The following is a 14,932-nucleotide window of genomic DNA, read 5'->3' as shown; positions in this document are numbered from 1 at the left end:
CTGTTGTTATTATATGAATATCTAGTAAATATTTATTAGTGTTCCATTTTTGTTTTTGCAAAACGACTCATTTTAAACCTTTACATCTCATTTTGCATTAGAAGAATAGGAAAATATTTGAATAATTCACTAAACCTTTTCTTTGAAAAACTTAAAAATAAAATTTTGGACGGTTCAGGTTTGACTTCGAAGATTAAATCAACAAATTCCTAACGAAATCAAGAAGTAAATCAACAATTACCGAAAATAAAATAATATGCATATACGAAGGAAGTTTATCTTTCTGTTGAATAAATTTGTGTACTGATTTGAGAGTAATTTTCAACTTTTCTTTGAAAAGAGCCGTTTAAATTATACCTTAGTAGTTATTTTCAACTTCATTACTTATGAATACAAGAAGGCATTTTTCTTATGATTCCCAGTTGTGTTTTTAAGAGAACTCTGTCCCAATAAAATGCATGCACTCTTTTTATGACTATGACATTAATAATTATTATGAATGTAAATATTTCAAAATTCAAAATAATGTAAATAAATATAGAAACCGGCCATTTATCTATAGTGTTCAAATTGTTAGCCGCTGATAATGCTGACCGATGGAATCCAAAACGTTCGTAATTGTTGTAATTCGTATTTGGGCACAATCTTTTTTAATGGCTGTTTTCAACCCATTGATTGTACCTGACCTTGTGGAACTTGTGAGGGTACTCGGTATTGCCTCTTCGTCCTATTCATCTGTCTAGTAGGTGTTAGCTAAGGTAGGCTTTTGGTAGATCACGATGGTAACGCAGAGGTGCTCTTTATCCTGCCGGAAATATAATTCATCATCCCGAAACATCATCTCTTTGATCATCTCTTGTTCTATAAACAGTGTGCTTGATATGGCCTCACAGAAAAATTCCATAGGGATCAAATCCGGTGAGAATGGAGGGTACTTGGTACTGCCGCTTCATCCTGTCTGTCTAATAGGTGTTCATCAAGGTAGGCCTTTATGTCACCATGGTAGTGAGGAGGTGCTCCATCCTGCTGGAAGATGGCTGGCATGACGTATTCCTGCAGTAAATTTAAGTAATTTTTACCAGTCTTTGTATGGTCAAAAAAGAAAGGTTCAGTCAAACCAAATGCTGATAAACCACTCCACAGTGTAGCTCCTGGTAAATTCACATGGTATTCCATTCATGTGAGAATTTTCAGCTGTCCATTATATATTATGACAATTAGTTGAACCATTTAAGAACCATTTAACTTAAAAGTAGCCTCATCACTCCAAAGAATCTTGTATGGGAAAGGATTGTCATGTGCGCATTCTTGCTTGATACCTCTCAAAAAGTTAAATTCTGCGGTTATGATCATCTTATTCAGAGCGTTGAGTAATCTAGGAATAAAACTTTTCCATTGGGCACAGTTAAAAATGCAATGGACGCTCGTTTTTGGAACTTCCGTCTCATGAGCCGTTTACCGAAGAGATTTTCGAGGTCATTGCTAAAACCTTTCGATGACTTCCGTTTCTCTTATAGGGCCAATGGGTAATCGTGGTCTTCAGGGATGGTTCCCCTGGGTATTCTGGACCGTTCCTTCTTCCTGAAACTTAACTCGTAAACGAGAAATTGTGAAACGCGTTCGTGCATCTCGTTGAAACTTCATTCTGAACTGCCTTTGGTTGTGCACGTATGCTTTCAGTCTTTCCCTAGCACTTCTGAAGGAGGTTTCTTTGCTTCAGCCATTTTTTAAGCTCTTTTTTAAGCCCTCACACCTGAAAAAAGGACAAAATGTGTGGTAATTATGAGCTGTAAAAGAGAGTATATATTTTTCTGGGACACTCTGTATTTGTCGGAATATTTTAAGTTTGAAAAAAAAAAAAAAAAAAAAAAAAACCATGAAAATGATTCTGTTTTCTTAATTTAAATGCATCAAAACAAAAATTAGAAATTAAAAATAATTTATTTCTGGTTTCACTGCTTCATATGAGAATAGGGAGGGAGCATAATAGAGAAAAAATTTTTTGAGAATAAAATATAAGTAAATGCAAACAAATGGCAAATATCTTTTACACTGGTTATTCTGTAACTAGGGTTTTATTTATAATAAAAGTAAAGGTGTTTCAAATGATTATAATTGAGAAACATATTAATTTGCACGCAGTTACTCGTAATATACGAAAACACCTCCATTTATCCAGACTGCAAATATCCGTAACGCCAATTAGCCGGATAGCTTAATCTTCTTCGTATAACTATCCAAAATAAAATTCGTTATTAATTTACTGTGTATATTTTAAAAAACTGTGTATATTTTTGATTATTTATAATTTTATGTTATTTGTAAAATTATATCTAATCAATTTTTAGTTGAATGGAAACAGATTACAAGATTTACATTGTAAAATATATTTGAAATTTTTCGAAGCAAGGAAATCGAAGAAATCCGCAATGCCTTCTTCGGGATTCGAACTCCGGACTTCCTGAATGCGCGTCTTGCGTGTTTCCAATTGCATTTCGAAGGTATGCGGAAAGCAGGGAATTAGATTATTTCTGTGAGAGTAATCAGATTATTTTTGGTTAAGATACCTTATATCTTAACCAAAAATAATCTAATTTTCATTAATAAATTGTTTCTTTGGAACCTTAGAAATCACCGTTTCATATTATTCTCCTTATCCGTTACTAAGCAGGTCTTGAAATTTTCTGAATATTATAGAAAGAAAAAGATACGAGGACAGAGAGGACTTAATAGAGAGACCAGTTCAAGAACACTGTACTCAATTTAGGTTATATATTTTATGTACTTAATTTAGGTTATGTAATCTATTGTATAAAGCAGACTAGCCTGTGTGAGTAAGCGAAATGTACAGTGGATGGACAAAAATATGGAAACACCTTGTGAAATGCAAGTTTCAAAAGAAAGATTGATTTTAATGAAATATGTAGGTGGCGCTGGCGTTTTTGACTACTGACGCCACTTATACAACTTCGTAAATGTGCTAAACAGTTCAGTTCTTGTCGGAGTACTGTTATGTGAGGTTGTCATTGCATTATGTCAGAGTTAACAGACTTCGAACGTGGGCAAATTGTTGGAGCACGTATGGTAGGTGCTTCCGTAAGCAAGGTAGCCGAGGTGTTTAGTGTTTCAAGAGGTACTGTATCGGAGATTTATTCCGCATATTTGAAAAGCGGAAAAACATCATCTGCTAAATCACAGCGCGGACGAAAGTGTGTCCTGAGTGATCGTGACAGACGATCATTAAGGGCTATTGTGACGAAAAATAAGAAGACCACAGCTGCAAAAGTTACTGCTGAAATGAATGTTGTGTTACCGAACCCTGTGAGTACCAAAACAATTAGAAGGGAGCTTCATAAACAGGGAATTGCTGGCCGTGCTGCAATTGAGAAGCCACTCATCAGTGATGCTAATGCCCGTAACAGGAAAAGGTGGTGTTTAAGTCATAAAGCCTGGACTATAGAGCAGTGGAAGCGAGTAATATGGTCTGACGAGTCTTCTTTCACATTGTTTCCCACTTCTGGCCGAGTTTACGTCTGGAGAACGCCATCTCAAGCCTATAATACAGACTGCTTGTTGCCAAGAGTGAAACATGGCGGGGGTTCTGTTATGGTTTGGGCAGCCATATCGTGGTTCTCTGCTAGCCCCACGATAACTGTGTCAGGGCACATGACTGCCAAGACTTATGTGAACATTTTGGCCTATCAAGTTCATCCCATGGTACAAACTTTGTTCCCCGATGGTGATGGTGTCTTCCAAGACAACAAAGCCCCTGTTCACACAGCTCACATTGTCCAGGACTGATTTTCTGAGCACGAGGTTGAGTTGTCCCATCTTCCCTGGCCACCACAGTCACCAGACCTGAATATTATCGAACCTTTGTGGTCTACATTGGAACGGAAAGTGCGTTCTCGTTATCCACCGCCAACATCGTTATCTGAACTTGCCACCGTTTTGCAGGAAGAATGGTATAATATTCCCTTGGCAAACATATAGGAACTGTATTTATCCATTCCGAGAAGACTGCAAGCTGTTTTGGATGCCAACGGGTTTCCTACACCATATTAAGCAAAGAAACGTGTTTTTTTTAAGGTGTTTCCATATTTTTGTCCTACCCCTGTAGCTTCGTCAGAATTATCTAGCGGAAACTGGCTGCTGTTTAGCTATATATGTGGAAAATCACCGAAAAGTTTGTTCAGCCAGCCTTTCACAAGAATTTGAATCCCAGTCATGTTAAAAATGCTTAGGTTGTGCTATCAGTTTTATTTACTCAGCCAAAAGTGAACGAATAATGTAGGTGTTAATGTATTTCATTTGATTATAGCAAAATACTCGAAGGCTATCCGCTTAAAGAGAGGGATGCCTTTGTGGAGGACATTCTAAGGGAAAACTGGCTCGTATACACATTGAACAGAGCGAAAACATCGAAAACGCTCATGCAGCCAACCCACCGTGATTCGTGCCCTAACCGAACTATCAATGTTCATCGACTTTACTGCTCAGCCGCTGGCGAGCAGAATAGTTTAGGAAAATAAGTGGCAACATAAAGAAAGAGGCTATGTGCAAACAAAATGACTATGCGTCTGAAGCAAAACGTCAAGATTGGCAATGATTATAAAAGTGATGAGTAACCAAATTTTTAAATGAAAAAATATAATAATTAACTGTGTAAATTATTTCTACAAAATCGAACGCATATTTGGAGCTCCCCTATAAAATTCATTGTAATGATGCTGGAAAACGTTTCTTGAAATAATGAAATGCTTACAGTTGCTATGTTTTGCTTTTGATTGATGCGATATCTGATTTCTTTTCAGTTATTGTTTCGAACCTTACACTATAAGCCCTTCACTTCTTCCAGTTGGACACCAATCTGAAAGCAGAACTACATTCTAAAAGCGCAAAATTCGAATCATACCAGTCTCGTTTTCAGCTATAAAATCCATTATTCAGTATCTCGAATGGGGAGACTGGTGTTAAGTACTTCGAAAGCACTGACTCTGGCTGTTCTCCGACACTTTCTATCCAATAAGGTCGAAGATGGAAAGACCCGACTTCTATTCTTTGTAAAAAGGGGGGAAATCTATGATCCCGTTATGTGTTTCATCTCGGAGAGAATTTCAGTCTAAAGTCCATTACGGGGGGACTATTTCCCTCCTCAGGGTGAAGGATAGAAAATAAAAGGGTACATCACTTGGGCTACTGAAGGGAGTATTACCCAACAATTTATTTTCGGTTGAATTCAGCTGGTAGACCAGGCGATAAAAATAAAGTAAATAAATAAGGTGGAAAAGGGAGTAGAAGTATCGATTTTTGTATTTCTTGACGATTTATTTCTGTGACAGTAATGTTTACTTTCTCTTGCAGGTGATGCTGGTGGGTGATTCAGGTGTGGGCAAGACATGCCTCCTGGTCCGCTACAAAGATGGAGCTTTCTTATCCGGTGTTTTCATCTCCACTGTTGGAATCGACTATAGGGTGAGGAATTGAGTCTGAATTCGTTTTATTCGAACTGTTAGACCTGCGAAGCAAATAAATACCTTTTTTATCCTACCGAATTGTTCTTTTCATTCGTCGCTCACTGCAAAAGGTTTTATATACAAATATATTTTGCCGTTCGGACTTAAATTCCAAAATAATTTATCTTTATCTTCCTATTAAACGTCATGATGCTGTAAGATTTTAACCAGACCTGATGAATATTCATTTTCTCCATATGGGCAAATTTATTATAATTTTGAAGGCACTTTCTCTGAAATAACTAATTAAGGAATAATGTGATATGAACTCGACTATTTAATTAGTCCTTTTTTACTGGTCATTTTTGTTCTCTTCCGTCTGGGAAAAGATGAGCAAACGAATTCCTCATAAGAATATTAAAAATGGCATTGCTTTATGCTCGTAAATTTTTAATTCTGTAGTAGCTGAAATGACAACATTAAATTAGGTCTTATTCCGTTTGCCAATATTAAAAGATGTGTTTTATCATGCCGCAATGAATATTTATAATACACAAGCAGAGAGAAACGTTATATACAGTAGAATACTTTTTATTACGCATTTAAATACACGAAGGCATTATTTCATCTACTATGCATCTAGAATATGTGTATTCTAAATAATACTATTTACAATTTTTGGACAATTATATTAAATTCATAGGAGCTAAAGTTTAGTTTTACGCTGTACTTCATGTTCGTTTTGTCGTCCGTTGCAACTGTTCGATTAGTTCACAGTTTTATGAAAATTCAGTTACTCGAGAATATATAGTGCGGTTTCCTAACAAATTACGACTATTTCTTCAAAACGTACTCGTCGCATGGCAGGTTTACTTTGAGCAAACTGATAGCTATTCGGTAACGGAATGTTTAAGTAAGAAAATTGCGACGTTAGATGTAGGGAATTCTAAGTATGTGCTTAATTAGAAGGTCAAGCCAGTGATTTGTCATGTTATTTCTTGTACATAATTTTAAGCTGTACCACAAGTTGATATTCTAATAAATTTTAATCATTATTTACCTTTCCGTAATAACTGTAATTTATTTACTTTTTGTAATAACACTGTTTCGCTTGTAATAACAAGCGAACGTTTAGAGCTATATGTTTAGGATTATTATTCCGATAGAACCTGAAAGTATTTTGCATTTCAAGCTTTCGTGCTGACACTTTCAAGTTTCAAGTTCGTGCTGACGCCAAACCCCCTATTATGCCTTTATCACTGTTCATAACATTAGGCATAACCTTCGTATTTTGCAATTAATTCGTCTAAAGGATCTGCGTAGTTTCGTTGTTTTCTTATTGATAAAGAGTTTCCTTCTTGCTGATTGCCCTTTTTATCCGTGTGCCCTAAACGATTCTTCTAAAATCTTCAGGTTAACTGTTATTGAAACTCGTTCTTCTAAATCTGCTAACCATTTTACAGTAGTGTTGTTCGATTTTTTTGCAGAATAAATCTGAAATTCCTTGATGTTAGCTTAAAATGCATTCTAGACTGAGCGCATTTTCAACAGTTCCATTTAATTTCCGTCGTTTTAATACATCCAAGATAGTTAAATGAAGGATTTTTAGATAACTGGAATACTTTTATTTTGTTTAAAAAGATGAGCTGTTAAAATTTTAACAGAATTGGTCGTTAATTTGTGGCGTCTATTTCCTGAACAAGTAAGAAATTCCAAATGCAGACGATAGTTGTTGTTATGTACTTTCATTTAAAACAAAAAATTGTAACAAGAAACATTGGCTGCAATTTCAGCAAAACCTTGGATTGTCCAAATTATTATACGTATTACTGATTATTGCTTTTTGAGCAAATTATTTTATTTCAAGGAATGTTTTGGTGATATTTATTGTCTGACAATCAAAACTTTGGAGACAAGGTTTCAATATTTAGCGCATGATCTATCCAAAAAAATTTTAAAAATACAAGTGTCTGGAAACAAATGGGAGCCGTTGTTAGTTCGTTAGACTGAAGTCAAATTAACATGACAGAAATTTACTTTAGATAGTATTATGCATTTACAATATATATTAATGTAAAATGTTCCATCTACTGCCTTAAAAAACTAAGCCGGAAAGAAAATAAAGGGACAAGAAATTAATACAAAATTCCAACGTTGACTTGTACACGAAGATACTTTTCAAAGTATTGCACTCAAAAAGATTTTTCTATTTAAACAACTTGTTTACTATATTTTTATTAAGCAGATATTCACATTTACCGAAAAAAATTTTTTTTGAATAAATAAATATCTTTTTTTTTTCTTTCGAATCAACTTGGTTTACATATAAAGTTTCTTTAAGATAACCCTATTCAAGACGTAAATTTAACTTGCAATTGTTTACTGATATATAACAAAATCATGCCATGAAGATTAAATGCGACTGGCAACAGTAAAACATATTTATGAGCCTAATTAATCAAATAAAGTCTTAAAATTACCATTCGCGTTTACATGTATTAGAATTCCTGTGTATTAAAACAGAGCCACCATTTACAAAATTTCCAGTTGTGGAATACGATAATCCGTCAGTATATGCAGATCGGGTGCATTATGAGTATGAAAGGAATAAGTGCAACGGATTATGTACTTATTATTAATTATTGTGAGTACATAATAATGCAAAAGCTTTTAGACATAATCGATGCGTATCGATTTAATTAATTGTTAAGCTTGTAAAACGTTTTAAAAAGTGACATTTTATTGCGACATTCAACGCAGGTAACAAAGCGAGAACAAAACGAAATTCCGTGAAGGAACACAAACTTCATGAAGACTTTCTTGCACATAATATTTAACGTACGCGTCGTGTCACTTTGTTCTTGGCAGCCCTCGTCTTCTCCCGAAATGAAACATAATTCACAAATGCGGCCGCAGTAAATTCTGTGCTCATCTAGGTGTTCAGCGCCCTTATGGACGGTATTAATCTTCATAAATGGAGTGCATTGGTGTTATGGTCCTTTGGTTATGATGCTGATAAAGACTGTGGTCAGACTGCGTGTCCAAAAGAGTAGTTTACCATAAAAGGCAGTGAAGAAGTCTGGGTCTAATATTTCGCGTTTAATAATCATGTAAAGGAAATTTCTGCTGCATAAAAATTATTGCTAGACTTAACGAATATGAAGTTTGAGCTTCGAAGAATATCTATTAAGAGATGAAAGAAAGAAATGCTAATTAAATTCAATACGTGATGTGAAAAATTATTTAAAAAAAAAAAAGTCCTTGGGTACAACTAAATGTAAGGTATTTGGTGTTCAATAGTTATGCAGAGAAATCCCGTACAGTACAAAAAATACAGCTGTGCTTAATTTATCAGAAAAGGAAATTAAAAACTGCAATTGAAGATGAAATAAATAAGTGCAAAAAAATACAGATAATAGATTAAAATCGCCAAAACATTCTCTCTCTATTCCTGCTATAATGATTGATTGTTTATCACGCAATTTTATTTTTTAATCTAAGATAATGTAATTATTCTAAGATCGTGTGAATGAAAACATGTAAAGGAATTAAGATCTCACGAGCACATTCGAAACAGATAACAGTTTTGAGAGATCATTCTGTATTCTGTTGTACAGTGAAAACAGCAGTTTCTATAAGTTTTGAAAAAGTTGCTAAACTCGATGTTTCGCTTGAAATAAAGAAGGAGAATTTTCTGGAAGTTTGGCTGTGATTTTAAATGTACGAGTAGAAATTCAAGTATTTGGACATCACCAGCCGCCGGCCCCCGTGGATATTGCGCATAAAACTGGATAAGAACTCAAGAACAAAATAAATCTTTCTCTCACTCACACATACAAACACACCAAAAAAATAAATAAAAATCAGTATACACTAAAAGAAATAAATACCTGAGTGCAGCTAAACCATGCGTCCAAAAACAAAAGTTTCTTGCCTGAAAAGACAATTCACATTACTTAGTATTATTATTCTTAACTTCGATTTTATGTTTATCATATGTCTAGAGCTTAGCTACCAGAGTGTTCAGGTGAATTGTCGCTACCGCAAAAATAGTAGTCAATTTTGAAAGCATGATGTTAATAAATGCCCGTTATCTTCACATCAGTTTAAAACTGTTTCAAAGGTAGGTATCGGTTGTCTCCATTTAAATTATTTGATATTCCGCTGATCCGGTTTTCATAGCTTATAATAGATGCTTAAATTCTAATTATAATAGATGCTTAATTTCGTATATTAAATCTTTCAAAAGAATTTTCTTTTTATTTCTAATGGCAGGTACTAGCCGTTATAGGCGTTGGCCGTTACTAAGGACGGAGGCGGTGGTCACTTTATTATGGAGGCACCGATTGGCTGCGCCATCGTTGCCTCCTATGAATCGACAGACAATTTACATCCATTCCTTCTCCGAGATTCCAACCCGGCCCCTTCGGTATGTCAGTCAGAGTTATTAACCACTAAATAGTTCAAAATATGGGAAGTGATATTTTCATGATCATCATCTTTTGAGAGAAACGGATCATTATTTGCTGAAAAAAAGAAATTACAAATGCAATTGAGTATTTTGAGAAATTTTTAAGATCCTATCTGCAGCTGGGTAAATACAAACCCAAAACATCATACACTCTTCCAATGTAGACAGGAAATATCTGATTTTCAGTCTTATTCCCACTAACCTAGTTTATAATATATTTCTGCCGACTTTTTGTGCTCTAAAAACTTTTTGCGGTAATTATGTAACTTGGCATAATATTCCATTATTAAATCTTAAAGCAAGTTTTATATTTTGTAAAAATTTTAATGATTACTTATGTAAAAAACGCAAAGCCATTTTATCAGTGACAGAGTATACTACGACACTGCTGTACCTGTCTTAATACGTCTTGCGTCAGGTCGTCCATGAGCATCAAATACGGCTACCAGTAATCTAGTGCAGGCCAGAGCGAACTACAGCCCCGGGCCACATGCGATCCGCCGCGCGTTTTTGTGTAATCCACGAGTAATAATTGTATTTCTTAACGCAGTTTAATCTTGCTGCCTTTTGATGGTTCTTTAAGTAAAGCAAATTTGAATTTATTATCCATTTTGAATTTTTCAGTTGGTGAACTATTTTTTTTTTTTTCTTCACATGAAGACTGAACTTCGTGGCTCGTACTTAGGGTATATCGCTGTTAGTTCATAGATATTTCATAGATAATTAGTAGGACATTAGGTTTTTAGTAGCAGAAGTGAAAAATATGCAATACCCTCGCCGGGACTCAAACCTGGACCTCCTGGATACGCGCCGAGTGTGCTGCCGTTACACCCCGAAGGCATACGGGATAGAGGGAGAAAAACTTTATAAATAATATATAATACTAGCGAGTTGTAATTTCAGATTACAGATCTGCAACGGGAGATAAGAGAGAGTTTAAGAGAACTAACTATACAGTCATGGAGAAATCTCTGAATTTTACAGCACTCTTAATTCAGACAAATTTGACAAACTTAAGGGTTTTGCTAGAAAAATGTTTGGATCAGTTTGTATATGTGAATAAACATTTTGTATCCTAAGTCAGAATAAAAATGTTTTAGCATTATACATTACTGAGGATCATTTACAAGAAGTTTCAAGAATTTTCACTATGAAATTAACACTTGAATTTAAAAAAAAAAAGTGATGAAAGATGTATATTTGTTTTATTAAATTGTCGGTTGTTAGACAGTTATGTATTTTTACACCAAAATGCACTTTTCCTCATAATAATTTATTTTTAGTCTTTTTTTTTAAATTCCTAATGCGGCCATTCGGCCAGATTTGTCTGGATATGATCAAATGTAGATTATATAATGAACACAAAGCAAGTAAGAGACAATTCTTTGCGTTGTCTCGTCCATAAAGGGTTTGGATTTCAGCCGTTGTGAAAAATGGTTTAAAAATTATGATCTTTAGTTATGTATCCCAAAGAAAGCAAAATGCTCACATTATTCAAAAATCATACATAGTGTTACTTTCCTTGTGTATGAATTTTGAAGAAATGAACTATCTCTCCAAGGAAATGAAATACATTTGCCATGTGTACTTTTTGTCACTGCGATTTTTCAATTTCTCGTAGTAAAAGGGTCGATGTTCTTAAATAAATGCGTATGAAAAGCATGTGGGAAACGCTTATGTACGAAAACATGCTTTACGTAAATTAAAACAGACTTATGTGTCAGGACAAAGACACTATGTTCGTTTCGTAATGGAAACAAAATCTGCGACTGTTGTTAAAAGTTATAAACTGTCAAAGTATTCTTTTCTTGTTAAAAGACAAAAATAATAATGTTTTTACATATAAATATTTTGATACTAATTTCATTAAAGAATTGGTAACTGCGCTTTCAGCTATTAATTAGATATCAAATGAAAATTTTCCTTTATTTAAAAATGACTTCTTTCTGTATACTGTTATTGTTTAAAAATTTATCTGGTCTCAACAATAATTCCCGTGATTTCTTAAGAAATTGAAGTCGTGAATTTACATTTAGTAAGGTAGCTCTTCTCACTGTGTTTAGGAGGCTTGGGACTCCTGGAAATACTATTTGCGAATCATTGGATTAGAGATTTAAAAAAATCTAGGACTCAGTCTCTGTCATATAGTATATAAAAACAAAAATTATATGCCATTATTTCACTTTTGTTTTTGATCCATTTTCGTTGATGCCTTTCTTTCAATATTTACGTTGTATTTTAAATCCACGGGCATTTTTAATAAGATCTCCACCCGCGAAAAACTTTTGCATAGCTTTTCATTTTCACTTCTGACTTAAAATCCTTTCTTGATGTTACGTTCTCTTGACATCTGTCTCATCCGCCTTTTTGGGAATATATACATGTTCCCCCAAAATGGATAAAGCGGGAGAATTCTAGGGCATATATTTATCTATTTTACTTGGTTCGGAAGCTTATTCCAGCTGTTCAGGAAGCATTACGACAGCATTTCGAAGAAATAAATGGAAGCCACCTACACGTTAGTCTATAGAAATCTATTTATGATGCAAGTCATGATGTTAAGAATAGAATCTAATGTTTCTGCTTTCATCATTGATCGATTGTATTGGAAACTCTGGTGCTGTGTTATGGATACGTTTGGTTTCCTTATGAAAGGAATGTGTATTTAATACATTCAACTAATGTACTTAAATTTTTATATATAATAGCATAGGAGAGAAATTTACTTACAAATGTAAAATGATTATTAGAGGCCACAGGGTGAGAGCAAAAGACAAACATAATCGTATATGGGATTTGTTAATTTTCCTAAGCAATCTTTTTCTTAATATGCCTAAACTTGCGCCTGACGTTTTCTTCAAAAAAGTACATGAGTACCTAAATGTGATTTTGCAGAAAGTACTATTTCCAGATATTATTGGGAGCAAGTGTCCAACTAGTTCTTTTCTCTTCTGAAGCGTTGCTATATTTGCAAATATAGATTAGTTGCTGTATATCTTAAAGGTCTGGAAGTTTGATTTCAGTCGGCCCTCATTAAGTTCTTGTTTGATTAACCTTTTCGCTTCCGGCACATGAAGGATGAAGTTCCTCCGTTGACCCGTGACATAGATGCTCTGAACATCACTTTGTCCTCAAAATCTTTTTTATAGTTAGCCCAACATACCAAAAAAAAAAAAATAGTTTTATAAATTCTACTTTTGTCGAAACCTTTGGATTCTTACATATCTATTTAAACTTATTTTTAAACTTATCAGTTTATATGATATAATTTGTTTCATTGTGTTAAACTTTGAATTATACACTGACCAGTATCACACGTTTTACATTCGAAGAATAAATTACTAAATAAATTCATAACAGCCAGGTTAACACTCATGATATAAGTCTGTTTGACACATAAGTCTGTTTTAATTAAATTACGACGTTCAATTAAATTACCGTCTTGTTAAATTTTAACTATTATATTGTGGGTATCCTATGATCACGTTTCATACGATGGGTCTCCAAAGGAAAATTGAAGCGTATCGTATAAATTATATGTCAAAGAGTTTTATAAGATAGTTATCAAACGTTTTATCAAAATACGTATCAAAGTTTCTAAAGGCCTAGACTTCAGGTTTTCGTTATGTATTAAATGCTTCACCTCATCTTTGAAATATTATTCCCGAAAATTTTAGTAAACGGGATGCTAATGTCACAAACACCGTAAAAAACGTTTTGGTACGAAAGACTTGCGTTGCAGTGAATGTATAGTAAAAGCGCTCGTACCTGGAAAGCGCTCGTATAAGGTGCTTGAATATAAAAAAACTAAGAAACGCTTTTTAAAATACAAATATTTTTACATATATGAAATCACTGTGAACATAAAAAAAAGGTATTTCGGAAGATTCATGTGATGCAATATTAAAACATGTTTTGATAATTAATCCTAATATTTGCTTAGTACTTTGTATCGTTTTATTAATAGAGAAGAAATACATTCAAGACGTATTTTGTAGTTCCATATTATCAAATTATGTCATCTCGTTTTTTAAACAGTCACTATATTCTTTGTATTGAAAAAGCTGTTTAATGCTATTCTGCTGGACGAATCAGAAGCTTTAGTATGCCATGGCAGTATGTTTATGATGTTTTACTGTAGTTATGGTTTTATTTAAAATAATAAAAATAATATAATCTTCTTATAGTGTTATTCTGAATTTATGTAGAGAAGAAATTTGTGCAAGCTAGAATTCCCACATCATTATTTACCATTCAGGCTGTTTGAAGTACAGATGAATTCTGTAGAAATATGCAGTATTCTACTGCAGGATACTGTTCGTACACTGTTGAAAGTAAATTTCTCTCCAAGAAAGTTTTGTAAAAACAGGTCTGTTCAAATTATACCGATGAACAAATCTCATGCCACCATATAAAGCTAATCCTTCAGTGTGGAAAAATGGTATCAAAGAGAAAACTTCCCATCAAACCATAAATTTGCTGCAAAAATGTTTATTAATTACAAAATCTGACATCCTACCTTTCCTTCTAAAATAAACTAGCGCGCTCTACTCCTTGTTTAAGCTCGCTAGCTCTCACGTTATATCTTAGGTTAATTTCTTAGTCATGAGCTATGAGACTGTGTCCATACTGTTTTCATGTTATAGAAATACAGTAACTTTTAATTATTTTTCCCACGATGGCTTTAAGTGTGCGGAAAAAAAACAAACGATACTGTTCCTTCGGACAGTTTTCTGGAGAAGCGAAATATTATTGAGGAATCATGGTACACACATTTAGCCATTTAAGAACTGGAAAATACTCAGATTTATATGTAAGAGCAATATTTATTACATATGAGGTTAATTTTCCGTTTCTCTTGATCATCCTAATTGCTTCAAATGAGGGAAAGATAGCTGTCAGGTGTTTAAACAGTTTTGACTGAATCATGCAATCGCTTGTACTGTTTTGCAGTCTTGAAGGTCTTTTATCAGGTAAAATATGACGCGATAAGATTGCTATATTG

General features: G+C 33.9%; 1 protein-coding gene across 4 annotated transcripts in view; it reads left to right on the top strand.

Annotated features, from left to right (window-relative positions):
• Window positions 1–14,932, top strand: part of LOC118203910 (ras-related protein Rab-37-like) — a 452,520-nt gene that overhangs the window by 152,814 nt on the left and 284,774 nt on the right. For 3 of the 4 annotated variants that reach the window (XM_085823503.1, XM_085823504.1, XM_085823502.1), the window contains exon 2: window positions 5,365–5,475. The exons of the other annotated variant lie outside the window; for it this stretch is intronic. In XM_085823503.1, coding sequence (XP_085679629.1) covers window positions 5,365–5,475 — 111 coding nt within the window. The remainder of the gene's footprint in view (window positions 1–5,364; window positions 5,476–14,932) is intronic. 4 annotated transcript variants of the gene reach the window in all.

This window comes from Stegodyphus dumicola, chromosome 9 (genome assembly GCF_044657685.1).
Source record: "Stegodyphus dumicola isolate Sdum_Otavi_A_Nest chromosome 9, ASM4465768v1".
NCBI lineage: Eukaryota > Metazoa > Arthropoda > Arachnida > Araneae > Eresidae > Stegodyphus > Stegodyphus dumicola.
This window is presented reverse-complemented; position numbering and strand designations above follow the sequence as displayed.